General features: G+C 38.0%; 1 protein-coding gene across 1 annotated transcript; it reads right to left on the bottom strand.

Annotated features, from left to right (window-relative positions):
* Nucleotides 1–11,271: 11,271 nt before the first annotated feature.
* On the bottom strand, nucleotides 11,272–13,871 carry LOC113062617 (transcriptional repressor scratch 1-like). Its single transcript, XM_026232594.1, has 2 exons — nucleotides 13,076–13,871; nucleotides 11,272–12,419 (listed from the first exon to the last, which is right to left on the bottom strand). The coding sequence occupies exons 1-2, from the start codon at nucleotides 13,188–13,190 to the stop codon at nucleotides 11,707–11,709; spliced, it is 828 nt and encodes a 275-aa protein (XP_026088379.1). The 5' UTR covers nucleotides 13,191–13,871; the 3' UTR covers nucleotides 11,272–11,706.
* Between the last annotated feature and the right edge of the window lie 12,505 nt (nucleotides 13,872–26,376).

Raw genomic sequence — 26,376 nt, 5'->3', positions numbered from 1 at the left:
CACGGCCTAAACCAGGAGCTCCCAGAGGAAGTCGTCCTCTAGAAGCAGGAGAGCATCTGTGAGGATGATTGTTGAGTCGTCTGTAGGTGATCTGAGCACCATACAAGACCAATAAAATGAGGCAATGCTGTGAAACAGAGAATGAACTGTGTGTGTGCACCGTCATCTCCCAGAGGAGATGTTTATCGCTCGGAGGTTGCTCTGGAGGTATCAGTTGTGTTTCAGTTTAGATGATAATGCAATTCCTATGGGGATATAAAAACAGAAAAGATGAGTCTGACATACAATAAATAAATAAATAAATAGTTTATATATATATATATATATATATATATATATATATATATATATATATATATATATATATATAAATATATTTATATACATACAGTTGGCAGCAACGAATTAAAGGTTATGGCCAATTTGAAAATTTACGAGGGCGAATCTTTCATGATTCGTGATCCCGCTCCGAACTCCCGAACTGATTCAAATGATTTGCGATCCCTGAACTGACTCAAATGATTCGGGAACCCGATACGAACTCTCGAATTGACTCAAATGATTCGCGAACCCGCTCCGAACTCCCAAACTGATTCAAATGATTCGCGATCCCATTAACTGACTCAAATGATTCGCCATCCCGTTACGAATTCCCGAACTGATTCAAATGATTCGTGATCCCGCTCCGAACTCCCGGACTGATTCAAATGATTTGCGATCCCCGAACTGACTCAAATGATTCCCGAACCCGCTACGAACTCTCGAATTGATTCAAATGATCCACGAAGCCGCTCCGAACTCCCGAACTGATTCAAATGATTTGCGATCCCTGAACTGACTCAAATGATTCCCGAACCCGCTTTGAACTCCCGAACTGACTCAAATGATTCGCGATCCCGCTCCGAACACCCGAACTGACTCAATCTGCCTAGGGGCACCATCCCATATATATATATATATATAATATTAACATTACGTACTGTATGATATGGCAAAAATTTGATATGGCCAATTTTGAAACACATATATAATTGATAAAAGAAAATAAAAAAATCCACACTGTGGATAAGATGGATAAAATCTTTGCATAAATGCATATTTACAAATACTCATATTTTTTCTGATAAATGTGTTTATTAGTTGCATGCATATATGTGCTCACGAAAACAAACAAACAAAAAAATAGCTTGTAATTGTCTAATCATCCTGGCATTGTGTATTATGAATATTTTTTTTACTCTTATAATTGTTTTTGCTCATTTGCTGATAAATGAATATTGGTTCTGATGGTCCCACATAGTTTCTTTTACTTTTCCAGCAGTCAACATATTTTTTAACAAATAATAGTTGTGTGAAAGTCACTTTAATTAGATTGTATCACTACTTTTTCATAGTTAATTAAATATATTTTAACCAGCATTTCTGTTGACTCATCTAACATCTTGACCTTGCAATGCATTCTGGGATTGCTTTATCCAGCTCAGCTCATTTGTTTTTGAAGGAACGTGATGTTAAAGAGATCTCCGATGTGAATTGTCGCTCTTATGGCCTCATTTCTTACACGAGAGGCTTGTGAATAAAGCAGGTGATCGGCCTACGGATCCAGTGTGGCAATTACACAGACACCGATATGAATGCACAATCTTTGCATGTGCCCACACACTCGTTTAGTGCTTTCACTTACTGTAGGAGCAGCCTGCTTTCTCAGACAGACGCCCGCACACTGCATTTCTTTAAACTGAGAATCAGTGAGCTGCTCCACAGCTCCGGATCAAAGCACACTGTTGCTGCTCCCACTGAATATTCATGAGGTTTCCATCTTGGTGACACGCTCAGAAGAGCCGTGCCATGTTTTTAACCTCTGGATGACTCCACTGAATCACCTGCTTTGTTTAGAGAAGCCTGAAAGAGCAAGAGAGAGACTCAAATGGACGGGCAGACAGCGAGAGAGAGGGGAATCGGTGAGAGAAGGCGTATGTTATGCACATTTTCTCTGCTTCCCCTGCCAGGGCCACGTGCTATAAAAACACTCCTACACACACACACACACACACGGCTAAAAACTCACTCATAACCACCTTACAGCTCAACTGCCCCTAACCAAGAGCTAATCAGCTCCTGCTGCCTGAGGGGACGTCCACGTGTCAGTGACATGCCCAAACCAATGCCACACACACTTATACATAGAAACACTAAAAACGCTCTTGAGGAATGTCATGAAAACATGCACAAGTCACGTTTCAACCCACAAATAATAAATCATACAGTATTTACACCAAATAAAGCACTTTTAGGAACATTAAAGGTCCCATATTGTACACTCTCCTGGAGTTTTATTGTAGGTGTTGATGTCCTTAAGAATATGTATTTGCGGTATAACCATCTTATTATATTTTTACAGCTCCTTTCTCAGGATGTCTGCTGAGAACAGATTGATTTTAGCCTGTCTAATTAATATGCATGAGCCTCTCTTCTGATTGGCCTGTTGTTTTCTGAGTGACACACGGTCAGGCCAACCACAGGTAACTAGGGTCAGCCAATGTCACAGCACTAGCTGGAGAGAGCAAAACAAAGAGGAAACTGGAGGCGGGCGGCCCATTAAAACCAGCGCAGATTCGGCTGCATAAGGAGCTTGTTGGGATGTTGGGTGCCAGAATAGATGTAATACGGTCTCAAATTAGAAATTTGATCACATACCTGCTGCTGCTGCCAGACAAATGAACCGAAGACAGCTATGGTTAAATGCGATAAAACGAGCGGACTGGACAGAAATGATTGTCAAAAATGCTTGTGTTAGCAGCTCATATACTTATTGAAAAGAGTCTTTTGTTGTTATGGACGAGTCTACAGATTTCTTACTATATGTTCCTTGCATCTCACGATGTTGTGTATGAAAAATGTCTGTGTATGTGTGTAAAACAACAAACTGTTGATTTATATACAATAATATGTAATTGTATATACATTGTTGTGATTTATTGTGGCTGGAATAATAATGTTGCTGTAAAATTAGTTGCCTGCTGAAATTGAAATGTATATACATCTTCAACATGGTGTTCTAGATAGACACGATGAGTTTGTCTTTACTATACACATTAGATGTGATTCCTCTCATAGTAACACACTTGTCAGATCGTCCATCCGTTGAGTGAGAGTGTAACGTTTCAGGTCGGCCGATCTGGTTTCGTGGTTAAAGTTAACCTTTTCTACATGTTTCAGTGATGTTTTTGCTTAATGCTCAGCAATGGCAGGGACGCGATGTTGTCTGGGGTTTGGCAAAAGGAGTGTGGGACGGTGGGTGGTGCTCGGGGTGGTGATTGAAGGAGGTGACTGTGTAGTTCTGACCTCAACTTTTTACGGAAGTCACAACAGTTCATGAAAAATCACAGCTACTTTAAGCAGTCTGTGTGCAGTTTACTGTGGACTGACTGTTTTGAAATTTATATGGTATTTTATTAGCCCCTTAGGCCCCAGTTATCATGAAAAAAGCCAGGAAATGTCAACTTTGAAAATATGGGACCTTTAAGATTTTACATTTTTTCAATGTAATTTTTTAAATATTTTTATTTTCTGTATTTTAGTGACAGTTAAACATTTTTTCCCCCATAAATCTCTTTACTGTAAAGTGTCTGGACATTGTATTGTTATTATTATTATTATTATTATTATTTATAATTTTATTTATTTTCGTTTTGTGCATTGTGACTTTATTTATGTAGTTAGTTTTTTTTTAATGACAATTAAACATTTTCTCCTCAAAGTCTCTTTACTGTAATAGGTCTGGACATTTAACTTTTTACTTTTATTTTTAATTCTCATTATTGTCAATGATTCTCTTTACATTTTAAAATGATTGGGAGAATAAAATGTCCGGATGCATTATGATAATGAGCATTTTATGGGCAGAATGTGCTTGCTTCTCATGAAAATAATAAAACAATGCAAACGGTCCTAAAAATAGGAACATACCAAAATATGATTTGTATAATTTTATTTTCCGGTGAAATGTGACTGGACATGTTCTTGACAGGTTTAATAAGATACACCCGCATACAGTACACACACTCGAGCACACACTCGATTATTACGGCGAATGATTCATCAGTGCATATTATTCCTAAGAAAAAATGTTTGTCTTTGAAAATGTAAGGAGGAACCTGATTTCTTTCATGAGAAATTGATTTGTATAGTAAAAAGTCTTTATGTGATGTGTGGTTTGAAAAAATGTGAGGAATTGTTGACATCAGAGCAAAAGATTTAAAAGTTCGAGGCCAGTGTGATTTTAAATGTTTTTAAAAGAACTCTCTTTTGCTCAGCATGGCTGCATTTATATGATAAAAAATACATTAAAAACATAAATATTGTGAAATATTTTAACATTTAAAAAATGTAATTTATTCTTGTGATCAAAGCTGAATTTTCAGCATAATTACTTTAGTCGTCAGTGTCACGTGATCTTCAGAAATGATTCTAATCTGCAGATTTGCTGCTCAAGAAACATTTCTGATTACTATCAGTGTTGAAACAACTGTTATGCTTCGTATTTCTGGTGGAAACCATGACAGATTTTTCTTTTCAGAATTATTTTCTGAATACAAGTTCCAAAGAACAGGATTTATTTGAAACAGAAATCTTTTGTAACATTATTAAAGTCTTCACTGTAACCTTTGATTGATTTAATACCTCTTTGCAAAATAAAAGTATGCACACAACCATGAAATTTTAATATTAAAATGAATATTATATATATATATATATATATATATATATCACATCACTCATTATTGGTACACACTCACAGAGCGAGTCAGAAAGACAAATTGTCATTTCAGGCTGATTTCTCATGTTGCCCCTCTGGGCTAATAGCAAAGTCTTACTCAGAGCCCCGAACAGCCAATCAGGAGGCTGGAATCGAGGGATTGATTTCAGCTGATCTCAGTGAGGAGGAGACAGAGTCTGGGTTCTCACCGTCCCCCTGCAGTCCTCCGAGGGGGAAACACAGGGGGGCCGAGCAGAAACGTGCATCTCCTGCGCTGTCTGGCAAGCCTCTCGCTGCATGTCAGCCAAACTGGGTCAACACCACCGCTCGCTCGCTCGCTCTCTCTCTCTGTCTCACACACACACACATGTGTGTGAGTAATGGCCTGTTAAAGGTTGATTCAATCACATTTATGAAATGTTAAGTGCTTCCTCTGTCCGGTGGCGAACACGAGATGGATGGAAAAGAGCTTGGAGTGAATGAATGAATGTGTGTGGATGGAGGGTTAAGAGAGTATCAAACTGTGATGTTGCATTTTTACGACACCGAACCGCCAATCAGCTGCTTGAGAAAGTGTGATGTCACCGTCACATCCAGATCTGTGAGAGATAAACACGCAAACAATGAACTGCAAACAAACATTCTGTCTTCTCCAAAACTAAAACTAACACAATGCTAAAATTAAACAGTGAAGAAAAAGTGGTGTAGAAATCATTTTCACTCAGAAATTGCTAGTAAATTTCACCAATAATTACAAAGATGGCAGCAGCAGAAATTTTGTAGTAGAAAGTAGAAAGGCTGAAATAGATTATTTGTTTTATTAAAAAATTTGAAATATCTTTTTTTTTTTTGGCCATATTTAAAATGTCAATAAATACTAAGATATCCAAAAAGTACTTCAAAGCATCTTAAAATTACACTTAAATTATAAAAATAATGGAACACTTTTTTAAAACCTTTGTACAAAATATTTTAAATAGATTGCATATGTTTTGGTTCAGTATCTTATTTGGTACACCAGGATTTCATGGCTCATGTAATATTTTATAGTGAGAATAAGGGGAAAAAAATATCTATCTATCTATCTATCTATCTATCTATATATATATATCTATCTATCTATCTATCTATCTATCTATCTATCTATCTATCTATCTATATATATATATATATATATATATATATATATATATATATATATATATATATATATATATATATATATATATCTATATATATATATATATATATATATATATATATATATATATATACATATATATACACACACACACACACACACACACACACATATATATATATATATATATATATATGTGTGTGTGTGTGTGTGTGTGTGTGTGTGTGTGTGTGTGTGTGTCCAGAAGCTCAAACTAGCAAAAATATGCACTTTGATGCTGTAAATGAAAGAGATCTTTACAGCTACTTACATAAAATGATTTTTAAAAATTCAGTTTTCTCTCTGTATCTCTTAGTAAGATGAGATTTAAATGTTTATTTTTTATGATCAAGGTATATAATGCAATGCAGTACAATGAGAGCTCAAGAGATGAAAAATAGTAACGTTTTCAAAGTCACTCTCACATTTACTTTATAAAAATCAGATTTCACAGCAAAAAGACACATGAAGCACGAGTTGAAGGTGTAGGTGCAATTACACTAAGATAAATTGTACTTTCTAATAAAGTCAGCAATATCAATCAGCTGACAGAAGGGATGCATGAGCTGGTGCACAACAGGTTTCTCAGCAAAGTTTTCATCTAAGAGGCTTTAGAACTTCATTATCAAATATGATACTGTATAGTGTAAGCAAAGGTCAGAAGGACATAAACAGTGTTGTTTGCGTGACACTACTCACAGCACGAGACAGTCTGCAGCCGTTCTCTCTTTGCAGAAAGTGTGAAGGACTTACTTCCTCTCCAGGCAGGAAGCAGCAGTGCAGGTCAGGCCCAGCAGGAGTGTTTTGTCCTCTGTCGTCAGAGTCCGGGCTGCTCTGCAGAAGCGCACCTGTCTCCTGTTTAAGTAATGGATTCAGCTGATGCTGCCCCTCGCAGCACAATTAGACGTTCCCTCTGGAGACCGACTCGGAGCCTGGGACCGATGATGATCTGCGAGCTCAGAGCTGGAGATGTTGCAGAACCACAGTCTGGAGCTCAGCAGGAGACACGCTTACAAATAAGACACGGGGTTTGATTGTCACAGAAACCCTTTCTGATCCGATGCAATCAAGCTTAGAAACTGATACTGGCCTCTCAGCTTGTCCACAGCACGGACATCGGATTTACAAAATTAATTGACTCATTTCTGTAATATCATAAGCGAAGTGAATCATTTGATTAATCTCGGCCCTGATTGAAAAGGGCCTGTGGTTTGGAAACAGATCTGATCTGAGATTCATCTCTTATTAGGTTTTATTTCTGGGTTCTCGAATGCTCAGCCTGTGCAAATAATAATAGAAATGTTGATGTTTCCGTGAAACGTGTTGCTCTGACCTAATCAAAGCAGCAGATATTATTACTCTCTGTTGTTTCACAAAGGCAGGCGTGTGCGTTTCAGAAAGGTCTGTGTTATGCAATATAGTCTCTGCAGCCAGATTTGCAACACAGCATGACGTCTGGGCCAGTTTGCTGATTATTTTGACTGGGAAGAAACTGATTGCCATGTATAATGACATTTCTGATGCTGTTTGTCATGTAAAATTTATTTGTATATCACTTTTCACAATACACATTGTTTGAAAACAGCTTATGTTAATAATATCTTAATTTATTCATGCCTTATAGCTGCATTTAGCAGATTATTATTTATGCAGATAAAGTTAGACATTCTTATATATCAACTTTATATAAAGAGCTGGATGATAATACAGTCTACATCTCTGTGCATCCAAGCCTGTAGATTATTTCACAAACAAGAAATCTTGTTTATAATCTGCTGTTCATTTCTCAATGAAATGATAGTAGAGACAGATCTTTTCTTATGCATTGTGACTTACGTACAACTGTAACAGATTATTGAAAAAGAAAACAGGGGAAAGACATGGTTCATTGCCTCAGCTAATGATTGGATGTGAGATGTGAGCATGGCATTTTGAAACTTCCAGGGGCGGAGTTTATGCAAATGACTGGGGAAGTCCTCCATATGTCAGAGAGAATTCGGTTATTTCACTGGAAAATCAAGTCATGCTGATTAAAAACAACAAGGTCAACATAAAAATAAAAATAATCATGGATGAATCATTTACAATAAGTTATATAACACATATTTAGAAAATAGAGAGGGTGAATTATCATTTCATATAGAATAAACCCTGTACTTCAGAGTTTTTTTTTGTTTTTTTTATTTGTTTGTTACATATAGACCATGGTGCAACTTCTGGATTTGATTCCCATTGAAAACACACATACTGGCATGTTTTCATTAAAAACATCTGACTGAATGAGTAAAAATAAATAGTTCATCCAAAAATAAGACTTCTGTCATCATTTACCCACCTCAATCATCATGCAGTTCTTATCCATATGCAAGATCATTGTGATCATGTCTTTCTAACTCCAAAAAAAAAAAAAAAAAACCTTCTGCCTGCTAATGTTCACGAGTCACTCTGGTGGAGCAACACTGTGTGCAGCACACATATCTCACACACACACTTATGCCTCTGCAGTTATAATCCCATCAATTAAAGTCGTCATAAATAAATAAACCGATTATTTAATATCTTAAGACATGGTCCTGATGGTCTTGTAAAAGTGCTTTGTTTCAACCACTTGTTTCTAACCACCTGTCTGCTGTGAGATGGGAACTAGTGTAGCACATATGCAGTTTTGGCTGTTTCCCAAAATCCTGTTCCCTACCACTAAACTAAGCTGGTTGGGAGCCTACAGGCTTGGATTTTTGCAAGAAGGAGAAATATTGGATGTAGTTGAGGCATTTTACTTCAGAATACATCCAAACCTTGAAGCAATACAAAATGATGTTTGCTAAAGTTTTTAAGTCAGCGTTAAGTTAAAACTCAAATGTTTATTTTCTTAAAGGAACAGTTCACCCAAAAATGAAAAACTGCTGATATTTTACTTACCTTCAGGCCATCCAAGATGTAGATGAGTTTGTTTATTCATGGAAACATTTACTTGCTCACCAATGGATCCTCTGCAGTGAATGGGTGCCGTCAGAATGTCCAAACAACTGATAAAAAGATCACAATAATCCACAAGTAACCCACACCACTCCAGTATATCAGCTAACGTCTTGTGAAGCCAAAAGCTGTGTGTTTATAAGAAACAAATCCATCACAGAGACATTGTAACTTCAAATTGTCACTTCAGGCCAAAATGGAAGTCCATAAAACATAATTAAGCTTCCTCTAGTAAAAAAGTCCATCTCGTTTGTCCTCTAACATAAAAATCCTCTCACATATCTGTTTAGGACTGTTTTTGTTTGTAAACAGTGCTTGATCTGTGTGGATCCTGACTGATATTTTAGCTACTGTTTGAGGTTAAAACATCACAGTGATTGATTTGTTTCTGAGAAACACACAGCTTTTCTCTTCTCAAGATGTTAACTGATGGACTGGAGTGGTGTGGATTATTGTGACGTTTTTATCGGCTGTTTGGGCTCTTATTCTGACAGGACCCATTACTGCATGGGATCCATTGGTGAACAAGTGATGAAATACTAAATTTCTCCAAATTGGTTCTCATAAAAAAAAAAAAAAAAAAACGAACTCATCTAAATTTTGAATAGACTGAGGGTGAATAAAAGTACATCAAATTTTGTATTTCTTGGGAGAAATATTTCTTTAACAAATTTCACAAAGAGTTGCATTCCATGCTGATTTTAGACCAACTGGTGTGCACAAAAGTTGCACGATTCACTGCAGATCTCTCACAAATTACCTTGAAGGAAGATTCAGTCACAGGACTGTAATTTCTTGCTATATGACTGGAAAACCTCTTTTTCTTTTTTGTGCATGCTCTACAATATTGCATTCTTTTTAAAGTAGGGGATTCAGGTAATGCGTATAATGTCAAAACAAAATCTCCAGTAATGAAGCTAATGTTCAACCACAGTCAGCCAGAGGCACTTTGAAGTGCTTTAGTCCTTGTTGATAAGAACTCTGCTGGGACCTGGATAAAGCTGACGGACAAATTTCCTCCGTCAATTACATGTCTCAAGGTTACAGCTGCAGCATGGCCAAACAAATAACTGTACTCTAACAACCATAATGCATCTGCAAGATCTGACAAAGCTTACAGGGATCTTTCCATGAACACGGGCTGTTGCTGGATTCCCTTTGATCACATGCTTTTTTTCTCAAGAGCTCCTTGTGAATACAATACGGATAAAATTGAATCATGTGTAACAAAGGCATCAGTCAAGGATTTAATTGAGATGAAAGCATGCTTTGAATCCTGCGGAAGAGCCCCATGCACGAGTGTTTGGCGTCTCTGAAATTATTTTTGGGATGTGCTGACACATTATGCACGCTGTATGCACCACAAATCTTGCGTCACCAAACTGACGTCATTGCATGCTTACTCAACCGAGTTGCATGCATCTCTCTGAATCAGCATTATTTTAAGCTTCAGCGGTGGATGGTTCTCGGTGTGTGGCTGAAACAAACAGGACCACAAACACATAGTTACTTATTGGTTCTTTATTATGAAGTGAGAAAATGCCCGGTGTCACTTGTGCTTTACATTGTTCAAATGCTGGGGGGAAAAAACCCAGGCAACAGAAGTCCAGAAATAAATTAATTTGATTCTTTACAGCTTGTAGAAATATTCAATCCCAAAGGATTATTTACAAGGCGCCTTGCATTAAACAGTTAGTTATCCTTGTCTGTAAATACAAAAACAGAGGTTTGACTAATAAAAGGCCTGGCTACCTGAATTGCTAAGGTTTGTGCTACTATTTGTAATTTTTGTAAAAAAAAGTCGAAGATTTTCTCAAAGAAGTGCCTTTCAGAGATCAGTTTGCTGTGTCTAGCTGTCCATGTTGCAGTAGGTTCTCCTACAACAGCGTTTCCAGGTTTAGCGCCATTCACAGCCGCAGATTTGGAACAAATGATCAGGATTGGACACAAAGCTGTCCATTCAGCAATGCACGCGCCTACGTTCTAAAACTACGTTATTAAATAAGAGGCAGGCAGTGCATAACCACTTACAAAAGGACCCAAAATCCCTTTCCCTCCCCATCCCTTGGAAGTATCCGCTAATACTACTCTGGCATTTCCCTGATATTTAACTTCTGAACAACTACTGATAGTATTGGATAAAATCGTGGTTAAAAATGCAATAGTTATTACTCGTTTTAGCTTTTAAAAATACCATGCATTATTGCTCTATTCTTCATCATCACTCCCAAGAAATATTGCCGACGGATGCTATCTAGGTTTTGGAAAAAAATCCAAAGTTTCATAAAATTGGCATAGATTTCATTAGTAGTAGTGTATTTGTTTGTTTTAGTTTTTGATATTTTTTTTTTTGTTCTTTTTTTTTTTTTTTTTTTGCATGCAACGAATTTATAAAGTGGCAAACAAAAATAAGATATTCAGAAAGTGGCAAATGCTTTGGCATATTGATGATGAAGGCTTGGCAACTGAACGACAAATTAAAGTGCAAATTAACCGTTTGTAGGAAATAAATATATAAATACTTCAATAAGTTAATGAATAAATAGTTTTACCTCAATGCTGAACACTTTTGTGGCCACTGGCAGCAGTACAATATTCTCCAATACTTAAAAAAGGTTTGACCTTTTCGAGAGAAACAAAGACATTTTCAATGTCCTCTGAGTTTTGGCAAAAACGAGTGAAATTTCAGCTCAGAATACGTGAACAGCAGGAGAAAGAGTACACTAAGAAAAGAAAAGTTAAGGTACATGCGATTAATCCTCCGAGACATTGTTTTTGTGCTGTCAAACTATCACACTTCCATTGGACTCAAAGGAGCAAACGCTCCCTTGAAGCAGGCCGACTCGTAGTGCTTGTTCAGGTAGGACTTGAGAGCAAAGGTCTTGTTGCATCTCTTGCACTTGTAGTGCTTAAAGGCTGAGTGTGTCTGCATATGGGCACGCAGGTTTGAACGGTCAGCAAATGCCTTCCCACAGTGCGCGCATCCAAAGGGCTTCTCGCCAGTGTGTGAGCGCATGTGTCCCTGTAAAAGCCAAGGTCTGCTGAAGGCCTTCCCACATATGTCACACTTGTGCTTAAGGTCATGGGTCAACAGGTGCATGGCCATGGCTGGCATGGAGACGTAAACCTTCTCGCAGGTGGGACACTTCTTGGCCATTTTGCTGTCCATGCTGCGGTGCGTCTGCTTGTGTCTGCTCAAGTTGGAAGACGTGGCGTATGTCTTTCCGCACTCATTGCACGTGTGCCGCTGAAGACTTCTTGGGCTGCTGATGGCTTTTCTCCTCGACCTCCCATCTGTGATGAAGAAGGCATCCACTGTGTATCCCTCACTGACCGCGTTGTCTCCGTTGATGTAGCCCGAGGAGATCTCAGACTGCGGGCTGTCAGGCTGGTCTGAATCTGGTGCTCCATAATCGCTGTAGATGGGTCCGGGTGAGGGCACTTTGATGCCGTTGTCACTCTCGCCATCGTATGGTGCCGGGGTCATGTAGTCGCTGATATAGCCTGTGAGAGTGAAAGCGATGCAACAATTCCTGTTACTTCAGCTCGTTTAGGTTAACCCAGACGCAGTGACTTTTTCTACATTAACCTGCACGAGCGTGCAAAAAAATCAATAGTGCTCCATTTCAATTAGCGTGGCAACCCACTTAAACATGGGGAGAATTATATAGTTTCGGTTACAATTGCATTTCAAGTCTCAGTAGAAATTGGGTAGAATTAGGTCGATGTGTACTAATGCACAAAAGATAGTATTCTGTAACCCCCAGGTGCATGTATAAATATTCCATAAACGTCTGCTTATGCAAGTGTGTGCAAAACGCAGATTATGTAGAGCGTGAATAATAACGTGAAACATGCGTTCCCTTAGCAGACTGCATGCGTTGATTATTCACGTTTTGATAACTCGCAGTATAAACGTGAAGTACTTGTTGCTAGTTCTGCGTTTTGTAAAATAAAATGTGCCTGAAAGCGAGTCGAATGCGTGCTTGAAAGAGCGCAACAACTGAAATGTGCCGACTCGACAAAAACTGATGCGCCTCACGGTGTTGAATACAATGTGACCGTGGGTCAACTACATGAGGTTATGATTATAAACCATCAAACGTCACCATACATGCTCATGCGTAAACACGATCTGGATGTCAAATAAATGTAATTACCTTTCTCGTGAAAGCGCAGGCTGAGGTCTGCCCTAGATCTGCCATAGGAGCTCTCCAGATCAGCGGATGAGAAATCATCAAGCTTAACCTTTTTGACCAGGAAAGACCTTGGCATGTTTCACGTTGAAGGAGAAAAAAAATATTCGTCCGCAGGTAGAATGGCTCGCTTTCCTCATGCAACGCTGGGGCAGAACGCGTTTAGTATCGTTCCTCTTCGGTAATGCCGATAGTCGGATGCCAGCGCAGGGTTACGGCAGACCCTCGAGCCCCTGAATGCGCTTGTGTTGATGCAGCGCGATGCTCTCAGCAGAAATGCAACTTCAGCACTGGACAGCTCCCGTTCGGCGGCGCGCGTTCAGCACTGGACAGCTCTGTTCCGCTGCTCGCGCTCTCTCTCTTTCGTTTTTCGCTCTCTTTAGTTCCGCTGGGACCCTTCACGACGATTGTATCTTCCAGGTTAGGGCTTTAAGTTTAAACTAACTAGTCCTCTAGTTTCCGAGATGCTTTTTTTCCCCTAAAGGCACAGAAAGGACAGTGAAACAGCTTAGTCTGCGTCAGCCCGTTTGCTCTCTTCTCTCCTGCTTTATCTCCCAGCTGTTCCGTCTGAAGGCGTCGCGCTTTCTGAAGTCTGCTGATCAGCTGTTGGGATTTATATGGCTGCGATCAGGTGGTAAATGAAGATGGAAGTACTTAATTTAATCCATAAAAAATCTCCCGGGACCAACATTGAACTGGATGGATAAATGACGTTGTGAGACGTGCACGCCTTCGCCAGATTTTTCTCGAAGCCTGAATTAAGACACAAGGGTTTATTTATCTCACACATCCGTTCGGTTTTCATCAAAGAAACGTTTTAATAAATTGATGCCTTTTAATATGATTTATTTATTTATTTAACCCCCTATTTAAACAATAGGTTTAAATTATTTGGGTTATTAAAATAAATAAATAAATAAATAAATACAAACTTGTCTAGCATGCAAATGGTCGTACTCAACTAATCATTTTGTTTGAAAGATTTTGTTGTTTTGCGCATCATTTGCAACATTGCTTCGTTACCAAATCTGCCCTACCGCGCTCTGAGTTTTCCCTTCTGCCGCGAACCACTAAATCAACTACTGGCATTGGCCTCAGGCTTTCAGGTCATTCTTTTACATCACGGTCTATAAACCAATGGCTTTCTTTTCATGCAAATCACGCGAATTGGGTACCAGAAGGTCCGTTTCCTCAATGATTCCAGTAGGAGCCATATGTCCACAATTAACGCGGATGCTGGAGCTGTAGCACACTGTTGTCTGACATCGTGTTCTCATTGTTTACTCCTTCAATGGGACGAATAAGGACGTCCCGCAGTAGGATTGTCGTATCACAACAATTCAGAACCGAAGAGAAAGCGTGGTGTTGATAGATTCTGCTTTGCACTGGTGTTTGTGGAAACTACAGTATCATTATACATTGTTCAATTTCTCATTTAGGGCACGCAAGTCTTTCGCCCACAATGATGCACTACGTGCACGCGTTGTAATTTCACTGCAGTCCTCCGGTTGGTTGGATATGCAGGCAGTTAAAATAATAACTGCCTACAAATAAATAAATACACGCATACATGCATACATGAAGGTAATTACGACCTTCTGAGAAGAAGAAAAAAGAATCGCAGAAAAAAACTGAATTGCAATATATAAACTCAGAATTGTGAGATAAAAGCTTGCAATTATGTAAAAGTCTGAATTGTGAAATATTAACTTACAATTGTGAGGAACAATTCAGAATTGTCAGACAAAAATCCTTAATGACCTTTGTTTATTTGTTTACCTTTATATATTTATTTGTATTTGTATTTGTTATTTGTTTATCAATTTTTACTTTATTTTACTTCATTTGCATTGTGCTATTTAGAAATAAATCAATAAAATGAAAATATTTTTGAGTGTAATTATGCCTGTGGAAATGCATGTTTTGACATTACAAGCACAAGGTTGAGAAACTAAAAGAATTTAATGTAAAAAAAAAAAAAAAGTGATTAAAAAGAATAGTTTTTACCATGCCCTGGAAAAGATATTTAAAAAAGGGGAGGGGGTATTTGACAACCTGTGGATTCAAGTAATAAAACAGTCACCAAAAAGCTAAGAAAATATAGGGATTACAAATAAAAATGCAATCTTTTTTATATGTTTCTTTCCATTTAAATTCTCACATTGAGTATTATAGCAGGCCCAAAAAAGTCTTCCTAATGAACCATGTAGGTAAAAAACCTTTTATTTTACAAATACTGTATGTAAATGATGGACAAAATGGCTTGTTTTATAGAATGACCCACAGGTTGATTCAACATTAATGTGCATGCATGTGTGTGTGTAACCATATCATGAGAATGCATTGAGTATGTAGGACACTGTTGCACAGCAGTTGACATTCCCAAGCGCAGAGAGGACGGCAGCAGCCCACAGCGACCTGACGTGTTTGTGTGTGTGTGGGGGGGGGGGAAGGACGTTCACACACAGAGGCTTCTCAGGAAGTGCTGACATCAGCTGGAAAAACACAGGAGAAAATATTGAAGTGTGCCTCATTTGCATAATAATAGTCTTCGGTGTGTCTCAACACACCGAACAAATGTCTCGTCGGAAATGAAATCAAAAGAACTTCATTGACATTTAATTCTCACATACGCTGTTTTCAATGAGACCGATTCAAATCAGTACACAAGGCACTTCTGGAGCATCTTGTAAAGGACACATGAAAGGTCAAAGAGAGGATTTGAGGATATTTACTTCTGTACTTCAACCTTGAAACGTTACATGAAGTGTATTTTTATTTGATGTTGGTGTCTTTGATCATGTGAAGTAATTGTACACATTCAGTTTAGCTATATTTAAAGGGGTGTTTAGGTTACTGTACATATGTGGCTGTTAAATATCATATGAGCATATGGTTATGTTCGGATTTAGATTGAGTGAGAAAACAGCAAGCTGTCGTTTGAAAAAACAACACTAACCCTATAACATCAAACTTTTGAAATGATCAGAAAATGTTTAAGTGTATGAATAATTTTTCTAATTGAGCACATCTATATCTACCAATTCTACGAAAAAAAGTTGCAATTCTGAGTTTATATCTCACAATTTTTTCCTGGCAACTTAAAAAAATATTGGAATTATGAGTTTGTCTTGCAATTCTGAGAAAAAAGTCTGAATTCTGAGCTCTAAGTTCAGAAATTTGAGAAAATTCAAGCAAAAACAGACATCTAGTTTGCACACTTAAAGGGACAAATCACCTCCAATAAATAAATAAATAATAATTTACTCATCCTCATGTTGTTTGAAACCTGTATGACTTTAGTTCAAGCAACATTAGACTTATATTGCACTGACATGACATTTTTCTAAATATGCGCTCGTTCTGGGACTGAAAAAACTTGTTAGTCAGTTCCTCACTTTCCTCTCTGAAGCTGAGGTCGTTCGCTAACTTCAGCAAAAGTTAACGTGCCTAGCATTTTCGACTCGATACATTACACGTCACATCCTGATGTCACGTGTCTTTACGGGACTTTTACTGGTTGTGTGTGAACGCACGCACATATTCTGGGTAATCACTAGCAGTGTGAAAGTGCAAAATCTAGTGACCCGGGAACAGTTTCCGGGGCACATTACCCGTGTATTTTCTCGAATCGCAGTGTGAAAGGGGCTATTATTTTTGGGTGCTAGTTTTAAGTCAAAAATATGATTTAATTTGACTCAATCTACCTGACGATGTCATTTTCATGTCATATCGGGTACCGTAGAACAGCTTTATAAGGTCACACCTGCACTTTTCCCAGAGAAAAAGAACATCAGATGGATGGATGAAGCCATCATATACCGGTGAAAAGCTGACAAAAAAAAAAAAATAAGGTTAAACTCACACCTTCAGATGATACAGGAAAATGTCACCATCTATTTCCACAGTCATGTGTTCATGCAATCACAAGTTATTGCACCATCTATCTCTCTTACCAAAGCATTGCCGTGCACACACACACACACACACACACACACACACACACACACACACACACACTTCTTGTTCTCATGAGGGTGTGTCGGCTGAGACCTGATGTCCCTTTGCATCTGCCGGCCGGTGACACTGATGGGCAGATTCAGGCTTAGCAGCTGCCCTCCCTCCTTCTCTCTCTCTCTCTCTCTCTCTCTCTCTCTCTGATTACAAGATCATATAGAAAATCTGCATTTAAAAGGACAAACGCGGCATTGCGCTTATTTAGTCAAGCTGCATTCAGTGATAGATAGATAGATAGATAGATAGATAGATAGATAGATAGATAGATAGATAGATAGATAGATAGATAGATAGATAGATGGATGGATGGATGGATGGATGGATGGATGGATGGATGGATGGATAGATAGAACTTGAAGAATAAACTTTATAAATAATAGTAAACATTAAACAACTATTTACACAATTCGAACAGTTTCACTGTGTAAATTAAACGAATGGTGTGCATTAATCACATTAAGAAAAGTAATGCTGTTATGCCTGGAGCTGTATCTTATGGCACTTTAAGACAAGATTTAAGATAAAAAGATTTTGGTTTCCCAGTTTCAGAGACCATTGGGATTTATTTGGGGTTATGAGAAACTCAAAGATTGTGTGTATCGCACTGAACTCACAATAAGCCCATGACATGAATGTTATCGTTACAGTAATTGTCTGTTGAAAAAATACTATGTACTCTGTTCTTGTGAAAGAATAAAAGAGAGCTGTGCAAAAAAGGAAATGCTTAGACATCAATATTTTAGCTTTATTTTAGGATGATTTAAACCAAATTCAGACATAGTGGTATTATTACAGAGCAAACATCTTATGAATAAAGCACAATTGAGTCATAAAAGTTTCCTCATGGCTTTGGCGCTGTGGAGAATAGCATGCTCCCGGTGTATCCAGAGGAACATTCGGTCTGGGAAGCTGCTTTGTCAGCAAGCTGACGCATTGAAGTGATCGGAGGAATCCTCAAAAGTTATAAACCAGAAGAGTTTTTGTCTTTTTAAATAGATGTGACTCTTCTGATTCATTCTGCTGAATGCAGCGTTTTCTTTAACGAATCAATGCAGGGTAAACCAATCATGTCAAGTTTAGTGCCGCTACTCTGCAGAAGCCCATTTCCAACACATACAAAATAATGTGAGTTTAAGAAGTATTAATTACACAAAAATAGATAAATTGTCAAAACTGTCATTAAAAGTCTACATTTTGTCATAATTATTATTAATTATCTAATTATCTCAGAATTTCCCATTTTCCCAAATTATCTCATAATTTTGAGCTCTTATCTATTAATTGACATAATAATTAACATATTTTAAATCATAATTATAAGAAGTCAAAATGATGACAAAGTTGGCATTTTATCATGACTTACAGTATAATTTCAACTTTTTGTTTAATAATTTTGACCTGTTATCTCATAATTATGACAAAAGTAGAAAATACTGCCGTCATAATAATGAGATACAAAATTTAAACTGAAGTCATAATTATGAGACGAAAATGTGAATTATGACAAAAAAGTTACATTTTATCTCGTATCATATTTTTTAACTAAAGATTATAACTGTCTGTATCTCTATGACTAAGATCTCTATGATGTTATAATTATATTTTTTATATCTCATAATAACTTAGTATGTCAATCATGGCCATTCATCTCATAATTATGACTTTTTTTATCTCATAGTTATGTCAACTTATTATATAATAATTATGATTTCCTTAAGCACTGTAAATGTGCTTTCAAACTCCTCTATTTAAGGAGGGGGAAAAATGAATGTGGTTTAGTTTATAACAAAAGGTCCAGAATTCATTATTTGTTTGTTGCAGTAGCTCAGGCTTGTGTAGCAATATGAACAAACCTAAACACAAAGTATTAAACCTCAGCATAGAATTTGTCCTACAGAAATAAATTCTACTTTACTAAGTCATCAGATTTAATGATTTGATGATGCCTGGCAATGGAATCAATGAAATCAAGCTTTTGCAGTATAATGTAAAGGAAAGGAAAACAGGTGCTGTATGTGTAGAAGCAGGTTCAAACTGCCCTCAGGCCTTTCATTTCCACTCTTCCTCCTAACTGAGAGTTTAAACCTTAATCTCACAGGAGCGCCACCCTTCATCCAACGCTTCAATGCTCATGAAGATAGGGACCCCTCCATGGAGGATCTTTTGACCCGTACCCTCCTGACCCTCTCCGCTCCAGTGGTCATTAGAGGGAGGAACTACGGCTGCTCTCTCTTTCCCAGCATGCTCTGACAAGCGCATACATACGCTCACACATGGTGCTTCTCTTGAGAAACTCAGCTATCAGTCTAATCTGTGAAGCTCAGGAGGCTTGAGAGACATTAATCTTATTTGTCATAACCGGTCTCTGGGGAACAGACCCCACCGGCCCGACCCATGGCGCAACTGGAGGGAAAAGGGGGGCGTGCTCCCAGGACACCCCATATCGCACCCGTGCAGTCCCTGAAGCTAATTAGATGTGAGAGTTAAAGAAACTACTGGGGAGGGGCAAAGGCGACATTATGTAGATTCCAGTTTCGTTTAGGCCCTTCGGAGAGCAAACGGAGAAGATTAGGAAAACGGGAGAGTGCGGACAGGCTGATAAACCCAGGAGCGTCAGACGGGCGTGGATGTATGTGTCGACTGGCTTGTTATTTTGGTCAGTTCCAAACGTGCTGATTCGACAGAGTTCCTAAAACCTTAAACATTAAAGCAATCTAATGAAGTAGTTCTCAACTGGAAGGTCATGACCCAAAAATAAATCATTACCTTCTGAAGTGTCATGGACAGCCGGAACTACAACTAAAATCAAATAATTAAATATATTTATAAACATAGACTACTAAAATATATGTTTTTTAAATGCAAAGAGAGAACTCTTACCATAGCTTTTGTTGTTGATATCAACTGGTCATCCAATCTGGATCCCAATTCATCTGTTACTTGTAGAAACTAAATTGGATTTAGCCTCATCCTCAAGAATCATGAACAAACTATACAATTCATATACATTTGCAAATCAATTGAATTCCTGCAAGTCAAACAGAGCATGGGGTGAGCAACGCCAAGGTCATGGGTTTGATTTCCATTAAATGCAAGAACTGATAGAAATGTGTGTATATACATTGAATGCAATAAAAGTCACATTTGGATGAAAGTGTCTGCCAAATGCATAAATGTAAATGAGAATTAACATGGTTTTGTGCTGACATTATTATCACTTTTATTTAATAATTTAATTTATCAGTTTCTATCTAATAATTATGACTAAGTATTTCATAATTTTGACTGTTTTGTTAACTCTAACCAAAGCATCAAAATGAAAAACTATCAATAAAGACGTTTCAGTGTTTGATTTAAAGGACATTTTTGTTTTTCTTTTCATAAGCAATTGTGTTCCAACTAACATTCTTGTTCCTCAAGCAAAACCAGTTGAAAAGTGAAAGCACAGACCTAATAGATGTTACACAACTAAAACCAGTGTGACACCAGCATAGTCCAAAATCAGCAGAAATCATTGTGAACAGTTGAAGACAAAAATAAAATAAAAATTGTCATAATTTTGACTTTAATCTCATAATTATGAATAGGTATGATAAATTATTACATAATTATGACTCAGTAATTCAGACTGTTTTGTCATAATTGACAAAACCTGTAACCGAACAAACCGAAGAATTCTTTAAAGCAAATAATAAACAGGTTTACGGAAATTTCTGTTTACTTTTCTGTGATAAACAACTGGGTTCCAGCTAAATCAATCTTATTCCTCACACAAAACCAAATGCACTGACCTGATAAACGTTACAGAAATAAAACAAGTATAAAATCGTCCGAAAGCAGCATTACTCAGTGTGGCGCACTCAACGGTTGAAGACAACTAACAGTGGCAGCCGACAATTTGAGCCGAACGTGGCCGGAGGCTGAGGACAGTTAAGACCTCTTCTGTTCTGTGACCTTTAATTGGGACAATGCCGCATCCACAGCTCTCTTTGTCTTTCGGCCTGCGGGGGCATCATTAAGACAGTGTGTGGGCACAGAACTGAAGCCAGCACTGTCATTGTCATTAGCAGAGTCCGGCGGAAGATGTGTGAAGACATCCAGGCCACTGCGTTCAGTGAAGAACAAATAAAGAGAGCAGGACAAAGGAAGGCCAACTGGTAAATTGAGGGTACACATGTGGAGCGGGGAACTCTAACCTGTTTTACATAGAGCCGATCAACAGGGGAATAGAGCGCATTAGCATTTTTATTGCACAGCGTACAGCCTCCTCCCATCCTCCCTCCCTCCATTGTGTCGCCTGTCCCATGCCTCCGAGGCTCTGGGATGGCGACGCACCCCTGGATTTCACTCAAACGTGCGTGGTTTGTGTGTGCACCTGTGTAAACTTGAGCATGTGCGGCAAATCATGCATGTGTATGAGACATGGGTGATTTGTGAATAACATAAATTCAATCTGTCTTACCTGAGGAAATTTATTTTGCTCTATTGTAGCTCATGAGGTTTCGTTAAAATAATTAATTCTCAGATGTGTTACACTTCTGAGTTATAAAAATTGTTGAGTCAATTGTTGAGTACAGAGTATTGTTGAGAAGGGTTTGAGTTCATAAAGTGATCGTATTACCAAATTAAATGTTATATTAATAATTAGAGAGCTCATACAGTGTGAAATAATTAAGATATTTGATAACAGCTCAGTTTTTGTTCCTAAAAGCAGTATGATTAAATGGAGAGAAAAGGGCTCAAAAGAAATCTCATACACACTCAAACATTTCTCATCAAAGAAATGTATGAATTGAGGATAAAAGGCCTTTTCCACATTTTCCCTGCATTATTGCATTGCTGTCTGGGAGAAGCAGTTGTGACATTGAAGAGATGTCATTTTATGAATTCTCTTCGACCACCTGAGGAAGATGCTGGGATGGAAACGGGCCCTGTTTTCAGCCGAGCAGGAGTTGCGCTGCCCCACGTCCTCTTCGTTTTCGCCCACTTCTCTCCATTACGCTGGTGCTCAGGCTCTTGATGAGCCGAGTGTGTTCATATCTAGTGTCTGGGTCGGAGGAAGATGGGGGCAGTGGAGTTGTTTAGAGGAACCCTGATGAATCTCTGAGAGATGAAGTGACTGCTGTGGCATCGGTGTTGTGCAGTCAGCACAGGTTTGTGTGGCTCGAGCAATCTCATTATTCCTTAAATGGGAGACGCAGAGTCTATCAGTATCGGGAGACTGACATCAGATACGGGGAACGGGGGCATCCGTGCCTCTCCATGCAAATAACCTTGCTTCCCTCTGCTCTGTCTGTCTCTCTCTCTCTCTCTCTCTCTCTCTCTCTTTCCCTCTCTCTCTCTTTCTCTCTTCAAAACTCTTTTGAGAGCTTTAACCAGCTGTTGGCGCACTGGGTTTATGTTCAAAATATATACTGGAATATATTTAAAGGAGTCAAATGATGCTTTTTTAAAGATCATTATTTTGTGTATTTGGTGTGACAGAATATGTTGACATGCTTTAATGTCCCCAAAAAAACATTATTTTTCAAATACTGTACATTATTGTAGGTCCTTTATGCCCCGCCTCTCTCAAACGCATCTTTTTCTACAAAGTCCCTCCTTCTGACAAGCACAGTCTGCTCTGATTGGCCATCTTACGCAGTGCATTGTGATTGGCCGAACACCGCAAGCACTAATCGGAAATGTAATGCCCCTTTCCTAGTTGCAAGCTTCATCTTTCAAAATAAATTTAAAGACAGTTAATAATGTCTTTATTTTTACCATCAGCTCAAGCCCAAAAGGCGAACAGAGTTGTGTGACAGACACACTGATGAAGCTCGTATGTGTTTGCAGTACACAGTCTCTCTCTCTCTCTCTCTCTCTCTCTCTCTCTCTCACACACACACACACACACACACACACACACACACACACACGCACATGCACACACACAACGTGCAAAACACTGCATTTGAACATTCAATAGCAAATAGTTAAATAATAAAAAAAAACTTACTTACAGTAGCTGATTCTGAAACACCAGTTTGTTGTAGCAAAGTCAGAATGACCTCCTCTCCTAGGTTCACGAAACGGTCGCCCATAGAATGCATTTCTTTTCTGTTGTAAGTAATCTTAAAAATGCATCTATTTTCAGAAGGCCAAATAAAGGGTTTTTGTTTTCACCTAGATACATGCAGCATCTCCCTGACATGACTGCTTCAGCACTAACTGCGGTTACTGAAACCATGCTTTCTTTCTTTGTGTGAACGTTAGGGGGGCATTATACAAATATTTCCACATAGTGATGTAGACATGTGGGGGCGTGTTTAAACGTGGTGTTTTAGGGGGGCATGGCAGTCTTAACTTTAATAATGAATATCTCTTTGGATTTGAGACTTTAGTCTTTGCAACTTTACAGATCTTCTTTATGCACCAAGAGCTTGTAACACTCCAAAGAGAAAGGAATTTTTTTTAATTGCATCATATGACCCCTTTAACATTTAATAAGTAATACGTATTTATTTGATCCCCTTCTGATTTTGTAAGTTTGCTCACATAGAGTACAAATAAATGATGGGTCTATAATTTTTATGGTATAGGTTTATTTTCAGTAGGTTAATTGGATGCTTTCTTCAATCAATTAATTCATTACATTACATTATTGTGGCAGCTAAAGCATTAAAATAGACAAAGTGGGTCGTTTCCAGGTTAAGAGTCACCTATCCATAACATTGCTAGTTGTTTGGTCTGAATCAGGAGTGAAATATGCACAGATCAAGCATCATTTACAACAATCCAAAACCGTTCTAAACAAATATGTTGGTGGAGTTTGTTGAGAGGAGAATAGGAGTGTTTATTTCAACACACCTTAATGATGGATTTGTTTCTTACAAACGTACATATTTTGGCTTCACAATGAATTAATTGGTGGATTACTTGGGGATTTTTGTGATGTTTTTAGCAGCTGTTTTGACTCTCCTTCTGATGGCACCTATTCACTGCAGAGGATCCATTACTGAGCAAGTGATATACTTTTCTCCAAATCTGATGAAGAAACAAACACATCTACATCTTGGATGGCCTGAGGGTGAGTATATTTTCAGCAAATGTTTCCATTGGGGTGAACTATTCCTTTTATTAAATGAACACATTAAATTGACAGCCCTACTAAAACTTCCACACCTCCAAGTGTGTTTGTGTTTGTTTGTGAGATCAGGCTCAGTGTTTTTCATTGTCTGCCTCCATATCATATGTTGGTCCGTGCGTAGGCGGCCTGCGTGTGGTAACCAGTGATTTGGATGCAGAATGCAGGTGTGCAGCACTGCGGCTGCATGCTGTGCAAGGCCTGTGTGTTGTGCAGGGTTTTGTTTTTTGGCAGTGTGAATAACTGTAAAGCAGACAAACTTCAACTTGTGCCATGTCATCATGCGCCACAACTGTCAGGCACCGGCATCAGGGGTTTATGCCATCTGGAGCAAGGTTTTGAGAGAGACAGAAACTGGTGCGTCACAGCTGATTCTAGTGTTCATCCAGGACAACAGATCATTTAAACTTGCTCTGGAGAACTAATGAAGTTCTCAGATGTCAACTTTGTCTTGGATTTTTCAAAAATTCTTTAACAGATAAAAATCTACTCTTATTGGGTGACAATTATTGACTCACTTGATATAAAGGGATACAAATTAAAATGTCTAAATTTATTTATCTGGGAGAAACAATAAAAGTATTTAAAAATATAAAAGTATTTTTTCTAGTACAGATTTTGCCTGTGAGTAATTTTTAGTGATCAATTATTGTCAAGAGCTATTTTTACTGAGCAAAATCTGAGCATAGTTTCAGACATTGTTGAAATATCATCTTAAACTCTTAAGGGATACATTTGTGAGATATTTATCAGAAAAAGTAGGACAATTCTCCATTTGACTTTTCTATTTTTTTACCCTCTGTGCTTTATTTATTTATAACAATAATTATTTTTACTGATACTTTTCAGTATTGAATACTATATGAATATATTGCACATATTTATACAAAATATTTCACATTTATTCAAATTTTACTTACATTCAAAGCTTACATACTTATTGAGTTGTCAGGTGCATGTGATGTTGGCTCAGAATTTGGATAAAGAAGGGTGTATAATGTTGTTGCCTACCTTTAGAAACTACTTTCATGTTGTCAGCACACCTAGGATGCCTAAAATGCTGTCTATAAGCAGCTCACTAGGTTTGGTAAAAGAGCAGACATCTGTTGGCACACAGTGATATGATGTGGGGAGTTATGATTGTGTGTGTGTGTGTGTGTGTGTGTGTGTGTGTGTGTGTGTGTGTGTGTGTGTGTGTGTGTGTGTAGGTCAGCCATCTCTCTACATCCTCCAGATGGCCCAGGTGATGTCGTATATGCATATGTTTGAAGATGAAGAGGACAGAAGATAGATACGCACTCTTTTAGACATGTGCTCCTCAAACATCTCCATGTAAACATCTGTGGAGACATGACAGCGTCAGATTAATCACTGCAGTCTGGAACACACTGCTGTGCCACACACAAGCTCACACACCAGACAAACCCAAATCGCACATGTTGCTGTGTGTATGTGCTGAATACTAATGCAGATTTGCTCCATCTACTGTATATAAGACTGTCTGGGTTTGGAAATCTTTTGCATATTGACAAAATGCTTTCCTGCAAGGCAGCCTAGTGTCATTGACACGGTACAGTTCAAACACAGTGGCTCTCTACTGGTGGAGCGCAGGTCTGTTTAGGAAAAATACAACCTAACAACAATTGTGCATAGTAATACAATTTGCATGGGATTAGCAAAATATTGGCTGATCAACTTTTTAAAAAAGGGCAAATGCTTCTTCTATTTTTTTAGTTGCTGACGTCATAAGTCCATTCAGTCAAACTCTATCGCAGTTCTGGCTTTTATTGTTGATGTTAAAGGCTAAGTACTTCATATTTTTTGGAGCAAAATTAAACTATAAAAGGTGAAATAAATGTAAATATCTGCTAGGATAAATATGTTTAGACAATGTCTATACTGGCAGTTCTGATCAAGTTAATGTCTCCTTGCTGACTAACAGTATTAGTCTCTCTCTAAAAAAAAAAAAAGTGTACTGCTTTACAGAAGCCCAGGGGCCAGAAAGCATCAGAGGACACTAAGCCATTGGTGAGTCTTATCATTTGCATTGTATTTTTCTTTATGATTTAAAACCCATTGCGTTAGAAGCCAAACTAGCTCATCAAATGACTGTCTTCAAACT

The sequence above is a fragment of the Carassius auratus genome, chromosome 44 (genome assembly GCF_003368295.1).
Source record: "Carassius auratus strain Wakin chromosome 44, ASM336829v1, whole genome shotgun sequence".
In the NCBI taxonomy this organism is placed as follows: Eukaryota; Metazoa; Chordata; class Actinopteri; order Cypriniformes; family Cyprinidae; genus Carassius; species Carassius auratus.
Note: the sequence above shows the minus strand (reverse complement) of the source record. Positions and strands in the feature narration are given on the sequence as shown.